General features: G+C 37.1%; 1 protein-coding gene and 1 non-coding gene across 2 annotated transcripts in view; both read right to left on the bottom strand.

Moving 5' to 3' along the window:
* Usp34 (ubiquitin specific peptidase 34) overlaps positions 1-21,438 on the bottom strand; it is a 185,071-nt gene that overhangs the window by 55,694 nt on the left and 107,939 nt on the right. The window contains 13 exon segments of the mRNA XM_055628770.1: positions 269-363; positions 697-774; positions 859-915; positions 1,002-1,148; positions 4,886-4,951; positions 8,764-8,924; positions 9,302-9,485; positions 13,623-13,743; positions 13,836-13,891; positions 15,636-15,740; positions 16,578-16,730; positions 18,488-18,612; positions 18,757-18,797. Coding sequence (XP_055484745.1) covers positions 269-363; positions 697-774; positions 859-915; positions 1,002-1,148; positions 4,886-4,951; positions 8,764-8,924; positions 9,302-9,485; positions 13,623-13,743; positions 13,836-13,891; positions 15,636-15,740; positions 16,578-16,730; positions 18,488-18,612; positions 18,757-18,797 — 1,389 coding nt within the window.
* Positions 19,294-19,400, bottom strand: LOC129692637 (U6 spliceosomal RNA). The gene has a single exon (XR_008722740.1). It is a non-coding gene; the product is annotated as a U6 spliceosomal RNA (small nuclear RNA).

A 21,438-nucleotide genomic window follows, 5' to 3' on the forward strand; every position in this document is an offset into this window, starting at 1 on the left:
TGTATCCTGCTCCCTATCTTTCATATGTTTATCCGGAGAAAATAGAGACTTCTGGCAAGTTAGAGATACCCATTTTCTACCCTACTATTCATGTTAAATAAAGTTCCTGCATGATATTGACTATTACCTGAATCCTAATATTGTACTTTTTATCCATATAACTTTATATTTACACACACTTGTCATGAAAGGTCAAAACTGGCTTATCCCAGCCTTACTTTGTCTTTTAACTCCGTTTATCAATGAGATGACATTTCAAAAAGCGTACCTTTTTTCAGCTCGGACTTTCTTCCCACAGTGAGAACAAGTGTACATGTTGTCTCCTTCTAAGGTGTCTTTAATAGTGACTTCATCAAGAGATTCCTGTGCATAAACCCACAGTGGGAAGCTGACATCATTGACTGCATGCAATTTGGTCAGAATGTACAAAGAAAAACCAATTTCATTCTTTTACAAAAAGCAAATTCAAATTAAATTGATTTTTTTTCATGACATGAACTCTAACTTTTAAAAGACATCTACATTTTGACTAGGAAATAATCAGTTACGTGGGCTATCCTTAATACTTACTTAAACAGCAAAACAGAAAAGAAAATACATAAAAAAAGCTGTTTCTTCTCACGACTATAAATTTGTGTTTATATATTGTGTGTGTATAAAGCATAAACAATCAAGTTAGGTACAGTATTCACTCACGTAAATATTCTTCATATCTGCCACCTGGCACCTCACAGTATAAAACTCTTCAGCAGTCTGACTAACATGTTCACAATCCTGGATGAATCAACAAGTGAAAATTAGTAATTTATTTTAAGCACCCCCAAAGCTTATAAAATAACAACAAACAGATATACTTACCAAGGACACAACATTGTTTGTAATTACACCTCCAAACAGGCTTTTGACGGTATTTTTCTTTAGTATAAAACAAATTAAAGTCAGAGATTAAAATTCAAATTTGCATAAATTTCAAGCAAATTTTTCAGTGTTCTGGTACTAACCAGTTCTGGAGACATCTCTTCAACTTTAGTAATGAGGTCTGTAAAGAACTCTGTCATATCTTTCTGCTCCCCAGTATTAAGAGGCTGCTTATCCATCGTGTACGTTTTGCAAAAAGGTCTAGGGTTATATGCTTTGCACTCACTCTCCTGAAAGACCAAAGAGGAGAATGAAATATCAAGTAAGAAATGGCCAGAACAAAATTCTGATGAACAACAACAAAAAACTCATATGGAGTGGAATATGCCATGATCCCAGCACTTGGAAGGTAGAGGCAGTAGGATCCGAAATCCAAGGATAGCCTTGGCTATACAGAATCAGAGCCTCCTGGGTTTACAAGAGACCCTGGCTCAAAAACCAAACAATCTAAAATCACAAATCCACTACAAAAACCAACAACAAACTCAATCTCTGACCTCCACACAAAATAAGATAAAAACAAAATTCAAAACAAGTGGTAAATATCTAGTTTTCTTGGCCTGGTCCACCAGATTTCACTATGATGTCCACAATTTCAAAGTACAAAATACCTGTGCATCTGTCTCAGATCCCCACAAGCTGGCCTTGGAACTGCAAACTACACTACACCCTTCACTTCGTTTGCCTGAGCTGAGTGTTAGTTTAATTTAATGGTCTTGGTGGTGAGACCATAAGTTCACCTTTATGATATTCCTATTGGAACTCAAAGAACTCAAATTTTAAATATAAAGCATAAAACAAACTTTTGCAAGCATAATACGTTTTGTGTATCAAGGGTTTAAGTTAGCTTGGATGACTCCATTTTGAAATGAGAAGCCATCTTGACTGGGAGCTGAACTCAGATACCAGGAAATACCACAGAATGTACACTTGACAGAAAACAAAGTTAATTCTCCTAGCAACAGCCTCCAGAAAATATCACAGAATAAATACTTGGTAGAAAACAGAGACAATCTCCCTGAGAACAGTCAATGAGAATCAGCTGGGAAAATTTTCCCCAACGTTCTAGATGCAGTTTAGAAGAATGGCAACTGTGATTAGGTGCCTCAACTAGAGGATCACCTCGCCCCATGACTTTTACCCAATCCTGTAACACCAAGGCATGAAACACCCTGCATGCGGTTTTTCCCTTTAAAAACTCTTTTCAACCAGGGCTCAGGGTTGCACTTCTCTACTGGTGCGTCAGTGAGACTTGGGTCCTGAGTTTGATGGTTCTCGGAATGAAGCTCTCTTGCTTCTGCGTCTTCTCTTGGTGGTCTCTGAGGGTATAATGATCCTGGCATAACATGTATACTGAACTTTAAGAAATGCTATTAAAGGCAGCTCAGATTAGAACAAGGTGTGCTGGTACATGTCTTTAATACCAGCACTTGGGAGGCAGAGGAAGAAGTACTTCTGAGTTTGAGGTCAGTCTGGCCTACAGAGTGACTTACAGGACAGCCAGGGATACACAAAGAAAGCCTATTTGTGAGGAAGGGGGTAGTTTAAATAGCAGTTTCTGGTTTTTGATACTTGAAATATGTCCTATCTCTCTCTCTTTTTTTTTTTTTTAAATTTTACTGCTAATGAATATTTATTTTTTAACTTATTTTTTTTATTATTAGTTACATTTTATTAACTCTGTATCCCAGCTGTATCCTGCTCCCTTATTCCCTCCCAATCCCTCCCAATCCCTCCCTCCCTCATCTCTTCACTGCCCCTTTCCAAGTCCACTGGTGTTCCATCTCTTAAAAGAAAAAATTTAAATACAGGGAATAGTGGTGATGTGTCTATATTCCCAACATTTATATAGCTGGAACAGGATTACCCCCAAACTCCCCAGACAGGGTTTCTCAGCCATGGCTGACCTGGACCTGGTTTTGTAGACGAGGCTGGCCTTGAACTCAGAGATACACCTGACTATGCCCCCCCAAATGCTGGGATTATAGGCGTGTACCACCTTGCTGGCTGGGAGACGATATTAAGGAAAATAGCCTCATACACAGCAACATCTTGTCCCCAAAACGAGACATTAAAAATCAGCATCAAATGAACTAGCATATGTTCTCTTTTGTTTGAAAAAAGAAAAGACACTTTGATTCAGTCTTAGAAAACAGAAATACTTATGACATTATCTGTCTCTGAAGATTATAGCAGGTAAAACTTTAGTATCAGAGGTAGAAGAGAAACATGGAAACTGAGAAATATTTGGCTGAATCGAAGATCTCTATTTAATCAGACAATAGGAAGAAAAATGGAGAAGAGTCCTGAAGAAAGAGTGGTAAAGGCAAGAGGGATGGCATTAATGACCATTCAAGAGGAGAAGCACCCGGGTAATGGACCTCAAAGGGCTCACTGTCAGCGGTGAAGCTGGCTAAGTGGCATGGGTGACCAATACTATATTATAGCCCATACAGAAAAATTAAATGTTTAAAAACTATTTTATTGTGAACTGTGTATATGCTTGTCTAGTGCTAAATGGTCAGCTCTGAAAACAAATATGTAAGTAACATTATGTCCTAAATAAGTTATATACATATATATGTAAAACTTACTTATAATAAGATATATATACGTATGTATAGACAAACATACATATGCACGAAATAACAGTTGGTGGGAAAAAGGGTCATGAACTTGAAAAAGAACAGGGATGAACACATGAAGGGTTAGAGGGAAGGAAGAATGGATATACAGAAGGGTTTACAGAGAGGAAAAGGAAGGGAGATATGTAATTAAATTATAACTTAAAAAAAGACTTAAAAGAAATACTGTAAAAATCTTTCTGTTTTACACCGTATGTGTGGGCAGTACCATGTGTGCCATATGGTATACACCACATCCAAGAAAGCCAGAGCTAGATTTACAGGCAACTCTGACCTGACTGACTGATGGGAGTGCTAGGAAGAAAACTCAACAAACTTTTAAGAAAAAACAAACAGTTTTAACTGAGGTACTGATATAAAAAAGATAAAACAAAACAAAACGATGACTTTTACTGCTGTGGAGATAAAAGTGAAGAGAAACCAGTTAGAAAGCTGGCATAAAGAGGTGAAGCAGTGTGCCAGCTAGTGTCTCTCAACTTAGCACCATGTAAGGTCACATGAGAGGGAGCCTCAACCGCTAACATGCCTCCATAAGATCGGGCTGTACTCAAGCATACAGGTCATGCTCTTAACTACTGAGTGATGAGGAAGGGCCAGGCCACTGGAGGTGGGCCACTCCTAGGCTGGTGGTCCTGGGTTCTGAAAGAAAGTAGGTTCTGATCAGACCTGACAGACCAGAATCAGAAGCAAGGAGAAGACCTCCCCTACCAGTGGACTGGTTAAGGGGTATAGGTGGGGAAGAGGGAGGGAAGGTAGGTTTGGGAGGGGAGAAAAGAGGGAGCTGTAGGTGGGATACAAAGTGAATAAACTGTAATTAATAAAAAAAAAATTTTAATTAAAAAAAGTTAATAAACCTTCCCTAAAAAAAAAAAAAAAGAAAGAAGGTTGAGCAAGTCATAAGGAACAAGCCAGTAAGAAGCACTCCACTGTGGTCCATGAGTTCCTGCCTCTAGGTTCCTGCCCTGTTTGAGTTCCTGTCCTGACTTCTATTGATACTGAATAGTGATACAGAAGTACAAGCGTTCCCCCCCCCCCCCACGTTGGTTTTGGTCATGGTGGTTTCACTGTAACAATAAAAACCATAACTAAAACAACCAGTAACAGGAATAAGACTAAAAAGGAAGGACAAATTAACAGAACATAAGCAACCGAGTTGTGATTGTTGTCTTTAGAACAAAGAAAAGAAAGAAAACACATAACTTAAAAAAAAATCAATTTGAAAACAAGTGTCAATGAAGCCTACACAATATTTAGGGTCACTATCTTTTAGGTTTTGTTAAAAGATAACCTAATTAGTTTTCCTCCACATTTTCCAAACATACCATTAAATACGTAAACATTTTCTGAAGTTCCAGAAGAGTGGTTTTGTGCTTCATGTCTTCTGAATACTGAAAGTCAAGAGAAAACTTGGTCAAAACACGAATGGCGGCACAACATCCTAGCAGGCCTATAAAGTGCTGAATACTACACCTCTTCACCCTTTCATTCTTTCCATTTACCATTATATCTCAGAAAAATCAGGGTGTTTTCCATTGCAATAAACAGCAATGGCCATTATGATGAAGAACTGAATATAAAGAAAATTTTTACTCTCTATTGATTCACAAGAATAAAAAGCACTTCCAATACGTAATAAATTCCCTTGTAGAATAAAACCATATATTACAAATCACATTTCAGAAAAAGTACCAGATTGATTTCCAAAGTGGCTGTACAAGTTTACATTCCCACCAGCAGTGGGGGAGGGTTCCCCTCTGTCCACAATCTCTCCTGCATGTGTTGTCCCTTGAGTTTTTGATCTTAGCCATTCTGATGGGTGTAAGGTGGAATATCAAAATCCAGCTCTATCACTCTTGGGCATATAGCCGAAAGATGTTCAACCATACAACAAGGACATCTGCTCAACTATGTTCATAGCAGCTTTATTCATAATAACAGAATCTGAAAACAACCCTAGATGTCCCTCAACTGAAGAATGGATACAGAAATTGTGGTACATTTACACAATGGAATACTACTCAGCAATTAAAAACAAGGAAATCATGAAATTTGCAGGCAAATAGATAGAAGTAGAAAAGATCGTCCTGAGTGAGGTAATCCAGGAGCAAAACAACAACAACAACAAAACAACACATGGTATATACTCATTTATAAGTGAATATTAGCCATATAATATAGGGTAAACATACTAAAATATATAGTCCTAGAGAAGCTAAATGAGGAAGATCCTAGGGAAGAGCCTCATTCAGGAGGGTAAATAGGATAGACATCAGAAGTAGAAGACAGGGAATAGGACAGGAGCCTACCACAGAGGGCCTCTGGAAAGACTAACAAAGAAAGTCCCAACAAAGCAGTTGTTGGGACTCATAGCCAAACTTTGGGGAGAGTGCAGGCAATCTGATGGAAGAAAGAAGAGAAAGAAAGTCCTGGAGGGGACAGGAACTCCACAAGGAGACCAGCAGAGCCAAAAAATCTGGGCCCAGGGGGTCCTACAGAGACCGATACTCCAACCAAGGATGATGCATGGAGAGGACCTAAACTCCCTGCTCAGATGTAGCCATGGGCAGCTCATTCTCCATATGGTCTTCCCAGTAAGGGGAACAGAAGCTGTCTGACTTGGACTCAATGGCTGGCTCTTTGATAACCTTCCCTTGGTAAGGTGGCCTAACTAGGCCACAGAGAAAGAAGATCCAGACAGTCCTGATGAGACCTGATCAGCGAGGGTCAGAGAGTAAGAGAGTAAGATCTCCCCTATCAGTGGACTAGGGGAAGGACGTGAGGGATGAGTGCTTAGGGATTGGCACTATTTGAAGAAATTAGGAGGTTCATATTTGTTGGAGGAAGTGTGTCCTTAAGGGCAGGCTCTGAGGTTTCAGAAGCCTAAGCCAGGACCAGGGGCTCTCTCTTCCCACTGCCTGTGGATCCAGATGTGTAACTCTCTTCTCAGCTCCCAAGTCGCCTGTGTGGTTCCATGTTCCCCGCCTTGAAGATAATGAACTAAAGCTCGGAAATTGGAAGCAAGCTCCAATTAAATGCTTACTTTTAAATTGAGCTGGTAATGGTGTCTCTTCATAGGTCTAGAACACTGACTAAAACAGCCTGAAACTTACAATCCTCCCACCTCAACCTCTCAAGTGCTAGAATTACAGTGTGTGTCACCATGCCTGGGGTAGAGTTAGCTCTGAATATACGCCTTTTAGGAGAGATCCAAATACATATCAAACACTGAGTAGACCAAAGTAAAATTTAAGTCAAGTATTAAACCTATAAGGTAGGAATTACTGCAATTAAAAATTAACTAATTCTGAAGCTCCTGAGAATATCATGGCATATTAACTCCATCATTTGTTCAAAATGGTACACTAGCTATTTGTACCAATCCTGTAAGAAATAAAATTAGTATGGCTTTGGAGTTAAAGAGATTGTTAAGGTTGCAAAGAAAGGATTAAAAAAAGAGAAAGATCTGTCCAGTACACACTAAAATTGTTTCACTGTAATAGGTATGAATAAAAGGCATCAACAAACTGACAACAAAATATGTATAGTAAGCCAGTTGTGGTAGCACATGCCTGTAATCCAGCACTTAGGGAGGAACAGACAAGTAGATCTCTGTGAATTTGAGGCCTGCCTGGTCTATAATGCAAGTCCTGGACCGTCAGGGCTATAAAGAGAAACCCTGTCTCAAACAAACAAGCAAACAAACAAAGTATATACTATGTATACTTTCAATATGACAGACCTGATACTTCATGAGATTGTTTTCCTTTTTGAGACAGGCTCTCTCTTCCTATGTAGCCATGGCTGCCCTAGAATTCACCATGTATACTAGGCTGACCTCAAACTCAAGAGCTCTGTTCACGTTAGCCTCAACAGTTGCCAAGTTTCAGGAGCATACTACCACACCTAGCTTAAGTAAACCAATTTTTTAAAACACAAAATATACATAAAACAAAATTCAATTTAAGAAAGGATTTATTTATTTTTGATTCTGTTGTATCTATGTGTCTGGGCACATGAGATGATCAGAGATGCCTGTGGAGGCCCAGAAGAGGGTGCTGGATCCCTTAGAGGTAGAATCTCAACTTAGGATGATGAGCCTGGCATGGCTGCTGGGTGGGAACTAAATACTCGTCCTTTGGAAGAACAGATTTCTTTAGTCTTGAGGTTTAGTTTTTAACTGAAAATGTTATTATCTATTCAAAAGAAGCCCATCTAAGTTTCCGTTCTATTGATGCTAATTATTATAAAGGGTAGAAGTTTAAGGTACTCATTAATATGAACAAAAAGGACCAAAAGTTATGACCATGTCACTATCTAAAGAAAAAAAATGATTCTTTGATAACTACTGGTTTTATGAAATAATACAAGCCTGGTGGTGGCTTACACCTCTGAACCCGTCCTCAGAAGGCAGAGGCACAAGGATCTCTAGGGGTTCAAGGCCAGCCTGGTCTACAAAACAAGTTCCAGATCTGCTTGAGCCATATAGCCATATAGCCACACCCCTCTCAAAATAAAACAAAAAATAAACAGCAACAATGCAGATGAGTGCACTCAATTTAGTTACGAGACTATAAATTAAACAAACCCATTATGAACCTATTTTCAGTTATCATCAATCTATAGAAACACTGCATTTTAAAAATCCAACATAATGAAAAACAAAAACCTAAACACATTTGAGTATAGTATAAATTGGGTAATTTAAAGAGTAACTACAAACAGATTAAACGAGTCAAACAAGGTCTATACCACATTATTGAAGAAAAAAACAAAAGAAAAAAAACCCATAAAGGTCCTTCACCAAGAAAGTATAAAAGCAAACCTAAAAAACAGTTAAATAAGGCCAAAAACATACAACAACCATAAAACAGATGTTACTCACAAATTTGTCTCCTTTGGTTAAGAAACTCAGATATTACTCTTCTTACTTTCTAAGTGTTTAAAAGGTGTATTTATTTTTTCTGAAATATAATACTGACTCATTACTGAACACAGAAATTCCAAACCATGTTGTCCTTTGAGAAATATTATACCACATAATGAACCTCAAAATAAGTGTAAACAAAATTAAAATACACTAGTTAGCCAGGACATATTATTTTTCACATATGCTTGGCATTAAGCAATACATTTTCACATCAAATTAACTAAATTAATAAAGAAATATTTAAAATTTGGTTTACATTTTTGAAAACTCTACCTTAGCAGTGAAGACAGCTTGCCTGGCTTCAGGGATCATATAAAGCTGCTGAATAGTGGAGGCCAAATAGCAAGTAGCTCCAAGGTTAGTCAGGCCAACAAACCGGCATTCTGCGCGCACATCTTCATGAGGCCAGTAGTCCCACTTATAAGGTGCATGAGCTGCTGACAAAAGTGGGAGGAAAAGATGCCCCCAAACAAACTTAAACACAACTTGCTTTGACTGGCAGCTACCACCTCCACTGATTATCTAATTAGAATTCATAGAAAATAAGTTAAAATATTAACTGTGTTAAAAAAAAAATTAAAGCTAATTCTAAAAATTCAGGTAACAGTCAAAGCTTTATTTTACTTGTTTTTGCAAAGAAAGCCCAAATATTTTAAATATGTAAAAGTTTTCTACATTTTTCTATTGAACACAAAGGCTGAACAGTCAATCAACAATGTGTATAACAAAGTATGTGAAAAGTGGAAACTCCCTTTAGCTTTTTATTTTTGAGTTCAGTTGACACAGACTCAAGAAAAAGACGGATGCTTACACTGCATGTGCTGGGCCATTACCCAGTTGTGTATCAGCCTGTAGTTCTCCACAGACCCTTTGACCATCTCTACCAATAAGTCATAGGCGGCGGCTCTTGAGGAGTGTGATTTGCACTTCGGCTGCCGCCGGTCTTTTAGACTGGGCAACAAAAACAGAAGATTGAAGATATCTCTTAAAAATTCCTAGGGGGAGAGAAGAGAGCAGGTATGTTATCCAAACTCGATACCAATCATATTTCAAATATAGTAACACAAAATAAATTAGGTAATGGACTAAACCACAATTTACTAAAATATCAGTCGAAAGATTATAGCAGTACTATAAATCATCATCATCTGAAAACATTACCAGTGTTACTCCTCTTGAAGAAAATGGAAAGGGACAACCTTTCACCCCTCTCCCTCTTCAAACTCCCTATCGACCCTTACTGATTATTCACGGACTACCATTACTATCACGCATCAGTCCTACTATTTTCATTTGTAGATTACTGAGATATTCTACTAATGCCTTGCTATTCCCTATTCGCGAAGCCTGTCTGCTTAACAGCAAGAATAGCAGCACCTCACCCCAGACTGCCAGCATGAAAAGCACAAACAATTAAGAACCTCACTAGGAGTCAAAAAAGTAGCAGATAAGATAGGATGAAAGATGCCAAATTCTTAACTTTGTAAACTGAAGAAACAAAATTTACTATAAGATAGACCTAAATTGTTTTAATAGAATAAATTTTCAGATCTTCATTTACCAAAGACTTTTCTCCTAAAGTCAATCTGTGTAATATGCTACCTTTTTTATTATAAAGCAGAGTTGAAGATTTCATTTAACACCTTTTGATACAGATTTAAGACAAACAGAAAAAGAGGTTCTTGGAAGAAAGCAAGGCAAGAGCATGGGTGTAGGCTTCTCAATGATGAACTAACCCAGATTCTTTTCTACTAATCTTTCTTAAAAAAGTTAATTTGTTCTGAGAACTGTATAAAAATGTATCATCCCTTAATCCCCTCTCTATCCTACCTACCTAATGATTATTCATCTTGCAACACTGCCCTTTTCCAACTTCACATCTCTCTCTCCCTCCCTCCCTCTGTTCTCATTCCTTGCATCTCCTACCACAACCCACCTCTTCGTTTTTCCAGGACATGGCTTCTCTCTTGGCCGTCCTGGAATTCACTCGGCAGACCAGGCTGACCTTGAACTCAAGAGATCAACCTGCCTCTGCCTAGGATTAAAGGCCTGTGCACTGCCCCTCTCTTTTCTTTTAAAATAACCCATTGAATCCAATTAATGCCGCTTCTACGGACATGGGTAAAGGCCCATCCCCTCCAGCAGCAGCTATAAACTGCCAAAAGCTCCTCACTAGGAATGAGACCTCATGTCCACTTGTTCTTTTCTAATTATTTTTCCTTTCTTTACCTAGTTATTAGTTATTTCTTACACATCCTAACAATAATATTTACTATGGGGTATAAGACCTTAAAGGATACTGAGCAGAAAAGTAGTAATAGATTGAAATTCAAAAATACCATCACTCCTTAGCAGGTAAGACTCGAATGTTGCTGTAGTCTGAAAGCATGACTTGTAAATAGTTCCCTACATAAATATCAAACTTTCCTTAAATGACAGAAGTGCCTCACTATACCTAACTGCATGGAGTTTATGGAAAACATTTGTTTTCTTACTAGAAATCTTGAATTTCAGCAACTGCAAATGTAGGACATTTGCTTTGCCACAGTAGCCACTCAGAGAATTCATCATGTTCAACAGTACTCTAAACAAAAACTAGCCATGACTCAGTCCACTGTTAAGTCCTGTGACTCCTAATGAATCACTAGACCTGGGGTGGTAATGGGAACTCAGTTCACAGGAATCAAAAAATGAGGCCCAAAACATTTTAAAATGTTTACCACTGGGATGTTTTCTTCTTCTACCTTACTACTTCCAAACAATACAAATTATACTTTATGAATTTGCAAAAGAAAACAAAATTGGCTAATATACATGTAAAGTGAGTCGAGTTTTATTTCATCAGATGATCTACCGATATGATTTTATATTATCCACTTCAGGATTCAGAAGTGAGATTACTGTCATGGAGACACAAAGTAACATGTTTACCTGCACTAGCAAACAAACATTTCAGAAGAAAGTCGTATTGGCTAATAAAAACTTAACAATGACCTATCTTTGCCAACATTAGATTAAAAAAAAAAGGGGGGGGGGGGAGCACTATTGCTAAAGTGATTTGAAAAAGTATAGTTAAAGCCTGTGATAAAGTATTTTGTCGGGGCTGGAGAGATGGCTCAGAGGTTAAGAACATTGCAAAGGACCTGAGTTCAATTCCTAGCAACTGCATGGTGGCTCACAACCATCTACAGGGAGATCTGGTGCCCTCCCACTTGCAGGTAGAATGCTGTGTAAATAATAAATAAATAGATCTATAAAAGAAAAGTATTTTGTCAGAAACACTGAGGCAGTAAAATACCTAAATGAACAATTTTGTTTTTCTTTATTCTGAGGCCACCAGAAAAACAGGTAAGCAAACAAAAAAGATGTAGTAACACACTCATTGGATAAATCACAGTAAAGCAATTTTAGTATATTTCACAAAAGAAGACCATACTGAGACCTAATAGAATGTTTTTTTTCTTTTGTTTTGTTGAGCCAGCCTGAGTTATCTCAGACAGTTTCAACAAAAAAAATTATCAAAGCATAACTCTTCCCACTACAAGTATTATGTAAACAACAATTCTTAGAATCTACATCTAGTGGCCCTAGCAAAGTGCTCAGAGAGTAAAGGCACTTGCTACCAAGCCTGTACTTTTCATTCCTGGAACCAACATGGCAGAAGGAGAGAATTAACTCCCACAAGTTATTCTAAGACCCCCTCACATATGAATAAATGTGTCCACATATATTCACAGGAATACATACACAAAATACATATGACTATCTATATTCCCAACACTCTGGCAATGAAGACAGGAGGATCAGGAACTCAAGGTCGGCCTTGGTTCCAAATCAAGTTCAAGAGCAGCTTCAGCTTTATAAAACCTCGTCTCAAAAACAAACAGAACACCTCAGAAAAAAAATTAACATACGCAAGAAACTTCTTTGTTTTCCTGTACTAGCCAAGTTTGTTTTCTTTTGCATTGTTTTCTGTACAATCTTATTTTAAAAATCAGTTTAGTATGTTTATATTTTTGGATAAACTTTTAAATAACATTTCAGCCACACATCTATATGTCTGATTACACCCACTAAATTTAATGCTGGAAAAAAAGAAAAGAGAGGTTTGAAAAAAATAGCATACAGCGTAATTAACTACTGATGTCAATGTATATTAATAGAGCTAATAGCAAAAACAGTTATGTACGGTGGTTTCTGGAAAAAACAAAACAAAAAAAAAAAAAAACAAAAAACCAACCAACCAACAGTGGGATGTGTCCCTGTATGCACTCACACATAAAAAGAATGAAATGAAGCCATGCATGGTGGCGCACGCCTGTAATCCCAGCACTCAAGAAGGCAGAAGCAAGCAGATCTCTGTGAGTTCGAGGCCAAACTCGTCTACAGTGTGAGTTCCAGGACAGCCAGAGCTACACAGAGAAACCCTGTCTCGAAACAAAACAAAACAAAACAAAACAAAACAAAACAAAACAAAACAAAAGAAAAGAATATTGGTAAGAAATACAGAACAGTATTATTTCGTAAATACTATATACACCAATTAAAAAGTAATAAAAAATAAGCAAAAAAGGAGATGGTGGGCTTTGTTACAGAGTAGATGACACATAAGAGTTTTAGAACAAATGAACTTTAGATAGATTTTACACACACAGGTCATGGTATTTCGCTTATTGTTTATAACAAAATAAGTAACCTCAAGATAACAGCTCTCAAAATCAAAACCAATTTCCTCACTGAAGGAGATAGGAAAAGTACCTATGACATAGTCACCAGGAGTTGCAAATATATTCAATACACATTTCAAGGAGGCCTTTCAAATATGAAAGCAGGGGTAAAACCATTATAGAACAAGTGATTATCCCAAATTGATTGTACTATGTGAAGGCACTGGTGCACAAGGGAAAACATATGTAAAAACATTTTCACACAGGAAACATTAGATATTCTCCTAAGTAACAGGAAATAAAATTTGCATTTACATTCTAAATATATAATCTAAGCTTCTTATTTTCAATGTTAATTTGTTCCATCATCAAATTTGTTTGGATATATTATAAAACAAAAAAGAACACACGTATAATGCAAAATGAGGCTTCAATTGTATTTCATACACATGTTTTAAAACATACCTGTCCTTCTCTTGAAAATTTGAAGGGTGGTTTGTGTTTAATAACACTGGTTGCAAGTCTTAGGAGCCCTGAAAGCCCATCATCTTCTATATTACCATCTAGGTGATCAAGAATCTCCCTACTATTAAAAAGAAAAAGAACACAAAAGATAAAATAAAAATACCCTTTACTTTTGCACAAAAATATAATTGTTAATTCAGCATCAGATTTTACCTGCGAATACAGTCAGCCAAATGTCTTGCCAAAGCATCTAAATCGAGGAGTGTTGTCTTAAGACAAAAAACAAAAAACAAAACAAAAACAAAAAACAAAACAAAAACATCAAAATTAAAATATGGATTTTTATGTTTGGTGTTTCACAGATTAGAAAAGACAAATTATTTTGTTACACATACTAAAAGTCACCTTCTCCAAATTAAGCTATAAACTCAATGTACCTGTCCTCCCACATGGTACCGACCCTCTAAGAAGCAGCATGGTAAGCTAGGCAGTGGTGGCACAGGCCTTTACTCCCATCACTCAGGAGGCTGGCAAGCCATGACAGATTTGGAAAGCCATAGTAGTCACTTATGGTAGAACAGTCAACAACGGAAAAGATCCTAAAGTTCTTGTTTTGACTACATTTACCAAGATGCAACTTACACACGGGCAGGCGATACACAGGGCCGCAGTGCACCACCCTCGGCCCCAACGTTTGCTGATTTTGTCATTACCTTTGACCTAAACTGTAATAAGAAACTACAACTCAGGTAATTTTTGCCAGTTTTAATTTTAAAACTGTAAAACAGAAAATAAAACCAGCCTTTCCAAACTGAATTTACTCCAAGAAGATGTTCCAAGAAATGAGTTCTAAGAATAAAAATTACTTTGACTAGAATTGAATCTTGTTTATTAGCATAAGTAAATAGGTCCTGGCAGATTTAAAAGAAAATTTTTAATCTGGAATCCACTTTAAAAAGTAGTAATTAAGTAACTTGTTCAATTAACTTTGTAATTACTTCCCAAATAAAAGGTCTTTAAGTGACTTGTTTTAAATATTTGCGATTGGATATGGTGAGGCACACTTTTAATCTCAACATAAGAAATGTTTATAGTTTTTTTTAGCCTAAAATAATTTCCATTGAAACTATTTTTTGCATACTTGTTACTTTTACATACTTCAAAAACTTTAATTTTACATCATCAGGACTATAAATCCATCTGTTATTATAAAAAGATAACTTAAAAATAACACATTTCAGGCCTGGAGAAATAGCTTGTGGTTAAGTAGACCTGATGTTCTTCCAGAGGTCCACAGTAGGAAAGGCACCACCACCTGTTACTGAAGCTCCAGGCCCTGGAGTGGTTCTCACCCTTCCTAACGCTACAACCCTTTACTACAGTGATTCATTCTACAAAGACACCCCAGAGGCTCACGACCCACAGGTTGAGAACCACTGCTCCTAAGAATAAGATGCCCTCTTCTAGCATTTTGGGTACTGCATTTAGGATAGCATATACAATTTAAAAAGTGTTTACAATACACATTTCAAGTCTAATTAACATTTTACAAATCTTAGGTTGGTCAGGAGTATTAAAGGTTCTTACAAATGAAGATATACTTTAACAGTTAAAGACACATTTAAAGACAAAGTAAAGATAAAGAAACTAGAGCAGAACAGAGGAGTACAAATGTAACAAAAAAAAAAAAAAAAAAAAAAAACCTGTTACTTACAGATTAATAATGTGGCCTCAGTCCCGATGAGACCCGATAGGCTAAGGGTCAGATAGAAGGGGAGGAGGTCCTCTACTATCAGTGGACTAGGGGAGGAGAATGGGGGGGAAAAAAGAGAGGGAGGGTGGGATTGGGAGGAGACAAGGGAGGGGGCCATAGCCGGGACACAAAGTGAATAAATTGCAATAAATGATAATCAAGAAAAAAAGAAAACAAATGTGGCCTCGACTAAAGACACGTGCATCAACGTGCATAACTTGGATCTATTGACAACTTGATAGGTACTTTTCTCAACATACCTGACTAGCATCCTTTATATGTATGTTGTCCACTAATTTGCATAATAACCAGAAATATTCTTTACATCCAGGCTTTAACATTGGTTCTTCTTCATAATCTTCTATCTATTAAAACAAATTATACCATGTAAAATCATTCTTAAAACCATAATATATCTAAGCAAGTACATACTTTATAAAATTACATGCCTACACAATTAAATAGTGTTTAAACATTAAGAAGAAATGAGTGAATTCATAGTGAATTCTGTAAAATAAAATCAGGAAGTAAGGAAAATCAGAGTATCAAGGTGCCCACAAGAGTAGACAACTTTAAAAAAAAAATTCCCAAGATGGGCAAAGAGGTGCACATTTTTAACCCATCACACCCTGGGTTAGAGTTTGGAAACAGACTCAGAGTGTAGCCTTATCTCAAAAAGAATCAAAACAAACAAAAACAAGGAAAAAAAAACAATATACAATTATTTGGAAAAGGTATATTTGGGAAAATGTGCAAATGATACAGTAAATATTTCTGTACATTATTTTTAAAATGTTACTAATAAACCGCTGAATTTATTATATATAAAAGCTTTTTACAAAGTTAGTGTCATACTAGCAAGTGTCATACAAAGAAACTAAAAATTTTAAACTTCATGAGAAAATAAATCAGATGTGTCACTGAGTGAGGAAGAAAGCCACATCATAATTTTTCAACTTTGTAGCGACAAAATGTACACCTCCAAAATACATTCTCAAGACAAACAGCACAAAGCTGAAATCGAATCACAAGGCTTCTGTTAGCTGCTGTACTGCTGACACTAAGAATGACATGACTAGACAGGCATCGTGGTGTACACCTGTGATCCCAGCACTTCAGACATGGAGAGGAGAGAATCAGAAATTCATCAACTACAAGGGTACAGTACCAAATGACAAATATGTGCCAAGGTAAATACTCACCCTTAGTGGTTTGAGTGCCTGAGCATCAGGAAGGAATTTCAACAATGTTGAGGCAGCCAAAAGAAGGAAAGATCGATGGATTGAGTCTCCGCCATCTAGGCCTGACAGAGAAAGTTTATAGAGACCATTGCAAGATTCATGGCGAACTGCAGTCTGAAGAAAAAACAAGAGGCAGTCAGAATATTAAAAAGCTATTCCCATGCTAGGAATACACTGCAGATGATAAAAGTTTGGTACCCAGTTTCACTTCCCAGCATTTTACCAGTCAGGTAGGTAGTAGTGAAACATCCTGTAATCCCAGCCTGAAATATTATGCTTAGCTACTCAGTGTGTTGGAGGCCAAGAATTTAAGCTTATCCTAAATTACTTTATCAATCTTGAGATCAGACTGGGCTATATGAGAACTAGTCTTCAGGGGGAAAAAAAAAATCCCTGGAAGATTACGTTAGTTGTCCAGCATGTTTGAGGCCTTCAGTTTGAGCCCCAGCACTGAGGAAAGAAGGGAGGGACAGAGGAAGAGGTATAACCACAAAAGAGACGTGTGTGTGTGTGTGTGTGTGTGTAAGCATCCTCTTGCCTAAACCTTCTAAGCGCTGGGAATACAGTTGAGCATGACCACACAAACACAGATGGTTGAGTTCTTTAACAAGGTGTTTTCTGTTTTGCTAAGAATTGAATACAGGGCCCAACAGATCTAAGGTGAGCAAGTGCTATAGTACTGAACTATATCAGCAGCCCTAGCAATGTATTTTAAAGATAATGTTCTGATCATACACCTATGCATTTAGACAACATATAATCATATAAAGTATTCAATAGTGTGTGGCAGTATATGCTTATTTTTTTTTTAAAGAAATGCTTAGTTATGGCTATAAAGCAAAAACAAATATAAAAGTATACAGGTAGAATAACAGGATTAAAGGTTTACATAATTACATCATTTACAACATAAATTATAAGACAAAAATTTTCAGAACCAGAAGCAACTTATAAAGTATAAAGTCAAAACACTACACAGCTTCCAAACAAACTGCCCAGACGTGGCCTCCTGGGTTAGCCAGAACAGAGCACAATTTAACAAGTAACAAATGTGTATGACAGAGTATATACTCACACTTTAAAAATTATAAATTCTATACATAAGAGGTAAACGAAGTAGCCCTTGTGCTTCCTCTTCCTGAAAGTGGCCAGTGGTGACTCATGAAGAAGGTTCCCTATTCTCTCAACCCCAACCCCAAAAATCCTAAAAAGTCATGCAAATCAAGAAGTTCTAATCTTCCTGTGCACTTTAATAATATCCAGGAAACTTCCCAGGCCACCAAGAGCATGCATGTCCAAAAAGCCACCAGATAGCTGAAAAATGTCACCTTCAAGAAGCAATGTGTGCCAACCAGCACACATTGGAGTCAGAAGGCGCGCCCAGGCCAAACAATGGGGCTGGACTCAGGGTTGGTGGGAAAAAAAAAAAAAAAAAAAAAAAAAAGGAGTGCTGAATTTTTGTTGCACATGCTTAAAAAATGCAGAGAGTAATGCTGAACTTAAGGGTTTAGATATATAATCTCTAGTCACTGAACAAGGCACCTAAGATGTGCTGTTGAACTTAGAGAGCTCGCGGCAGATTAACCCATGCATGAGCTCCTCCTGCCAGTGAGACGATCCTCACTGAAAAGGAGCAAAGTCAGAAGAGGAGGTTGCAAAGAAGCTGAATAAAAACTGATGGCATGGGAATTAAATTGAGTATAACATAAATGCAAGTAAAAGATTTTTTTTAGAAAAAAGAGGTAAACATAATATAATAATTAATAGAATCATGAACATTACTTCACCATTATAAGATCTCAATTAATTAACAATGTTAATAGTACAAAAACCTGTAAAAGGAAAAGCACCAATCTTTCGTTTCATCTTACCTCAGGAATAAGAAGGGTCAATTTCTTTAGCCAATCTTGCAAATGATCACTGTCAGCAAGGCTAGACTTCACTAAAGAGCAGCAATGAGCCCAGCTCACCAAGAGCCACATTGAGTAATGTGAAACTAAAAGAAAATAAAGGCATTATGTAGGTTTGTGTTATAAAGATACAATGTTCATTATTAAATACAAAATGTTTTACCATACCCATTATACACTTTACATATTAAAAATGAAATTTAAAAAAATGGACTTTGAAGAGCTCTTACCTTCATGCCTAGACCTGTGATCAGACTGAGCTTTCAAAACTCTGTAAAACAAAATATACCATCACTATTGATTAAATTTGGTGATGAAGTAAAAATAATCACAACATATTTTTTAAAGTTTATAACTTCACTCCAAATAGATTTAAGAAAATTACATACTTAGACTATGGTTATCACTTATTTTAAAAACCACTAGTAAGTGAAATTCCTGGGGAAAGCATCGAGATGGTTTCAGAGGAGAGGGGAGGAGGAGGATGAAGAAAGGAGGGGAGAGGAGAGGTGGGAAGAGGATAGAATAGGATAAAAGACTATTGTCAAAGATTAAGAAACTTTAGAGAGAAGGAATAAGTTTTAAGATCTTTTTTATTTTTATTTTATTTTTATTATTAGTTACATCTTAGTAACTCTGTATCCCAGCTGTATCCCACTCCCTCATCTCCTCCATGCTCTTTTCAAGTCCACTGATTGGAGAGGACCTCGACCCCTTTCATCTGACCCTGTTTTATCAGGTATCTTCAGAACTGGCTGCAAAGTACTAAAAATATGGAACGCTTCACGAATTTGCATGTCATCCTTGCGCAGGGGCCATGCTAATCTTCTCTGTATCGTTCCAATTTCAGTATATGTGCTGCCGAAGCGAGCACGTTTTAAGATCTCTTGCACAGCAAAATAATTACATGTCAATAAAAACACATTGATTAGGCACAAACCTTTGATCCCAGCACTTGGGAGGCAGAGGCAAAGAGATCTCTAAAAGTTTGATGCCAGACTGGTGGTCTACAGAGTGAGAAATAACCCTCCAAAAAACAAAAAAGCAAACAAACAAACAAAAATAAGGACAATGATCTGTGGTGTGACTCACTGGCAGGCTTAAAACAGAATAAGAAAAAATAAAAACAAAAACAAACCACGAACCAGACAGAAGTACCATGCTTCTGGAGTTGTAGCCCTAGCACATAGTGGAGACTCTTGCTTAGCATGTGAAAGGCTCTGGGTTTGAAAAAAATAACAGCATTATTTCAAAATAAAATAAAAATGAAAGAAGCTGAGGTAGCATTTTGGCCTAGCTATGCTGACTAGTGGGTTCTCTCCTTCCACTATGTAGGTTCTAGGTAGTCTAATACCTTTGTCTGCTCTGAGCCATCTTGTTACCCCCAAAATCAATTTTTAAAGAAATTAAAACTCACTTCTACATTTAAAAAGAGACATTAATAAACTAATATCAGTAACTTGACATTTAGTGGACCTCTTTTATTTATACCATTCTGTGTATGGGGGGAGCCTGAGTCGCTGGGTGGGAAGTGCCTTTACTCACAGAGCCATCTTGCTGATCCTTGTTTGTTTTATAAAACAGAGGATCCTGGGCTGCAGCTCAGACCTGTGTTGACCTTATAATCCTCTTGCCTAAGTATCCAAAGTAGCTGTCATTAATGAAGTGTACCCATATACCTGACCTTTATGTTTAGTTTTTATAAACTCATACTGGCTCAATACATTTAACTCAAGAGCAATCTATATGTGTCTGTAGTTTTAATGTTCATCTATACATCAAAAATATTTTAGCGACAGCAAAAGGGTCATTCTAGTTCCTTGGGTGAGGGCCTTTGAAAACGAAATAACCTAGAACTCAGATAACACAAGGGATCAAGAAAAGTGTAGCACTACAAAGACTGTAATAAACTTTTATGTCCTTTTAAATGTACTCTGTGCACAAAGTTCAGCCCAATAAAACATCTATGAAATTAATTTTACAGTCTAATACATTTATATGACTATATGACACATACAACTAGGTCTCCATATATTAACCAACCCATTCCTTTTTCTTCTTATTATTTTTTCATATGTGTGGTTTCTTGAGACAGGGTTTCTCTGTGTAGCCCAGGCGGTCCTGAAACTCAGAAGACCAGCCCGCCTCTACCTCACAAGTGATGGGATTAAAACATGTACCACTGCCAAGTCCAACCTATTTCTTAATTTGAAATTCTATATTAATATTTTCTATGTTTTAAAGTAGTCCAAATAAATGAGATGTTGTTCAAACCATAGAGAATTAATTTATACACTTATTTGTGTAAGTTCTGTGTGGTAATATATATTTTTTACTCATGTTCCAGTTGTGTGTATGTGGTGTTGGTAGGGTCTGACAGAGAGACAGACAGATGGAATGTATGTACAGGTATGATGCATGCATATTAAAATGAAGAGGCAAAAATAAAGTGTGAGATATCTACCACTTTCCACATATTCCTTTAAGATAGGTTCTATCCATGAACACAGGGTTCAGATATTTTAGAGTATACTAGAAGCCAAGAAGCTCCAGAGACCTTCCCCTCTCTGCCCACTTAGTGCTCATGAAAAAGGTGTGTGGGGGATGTCCAGCTTAAGTGGGTGCTGATCAGAACACTGGTCCTAATGATAAAGCAGCAAGTACTTTTAACTAAGGAGTCACCTCTCTAGCTTGTTTGGTTTTACAGATGTATTTTTAGGTCTACCCATGAAAAAACAAACAAACAATGAAAATATCAAACATCCAACATTTCAAGATTTCTAACAAACAGAACTAGAGCATCTTTCAAAACTGAGCCATATCCCAGCTCTCAAAATAGTCACACACACAGGCACATGCGCACAAACACACACACACACACACACACACACACACACACACACACACACACA

This window comes from Psammomys obesus, unplaced genomic scaffold, assembly GCF_907164565.1.
Source record: "Psammomys obesus unplaced genomic scaffold, mPsaObe1.curated_primary_1811, whole genome shotgun sequence".
NCBI lineage: Eukaryota > Metazoa > Chordata > Mammalia > Rodentia > Muridae > Psammomys > Psammomys obesus.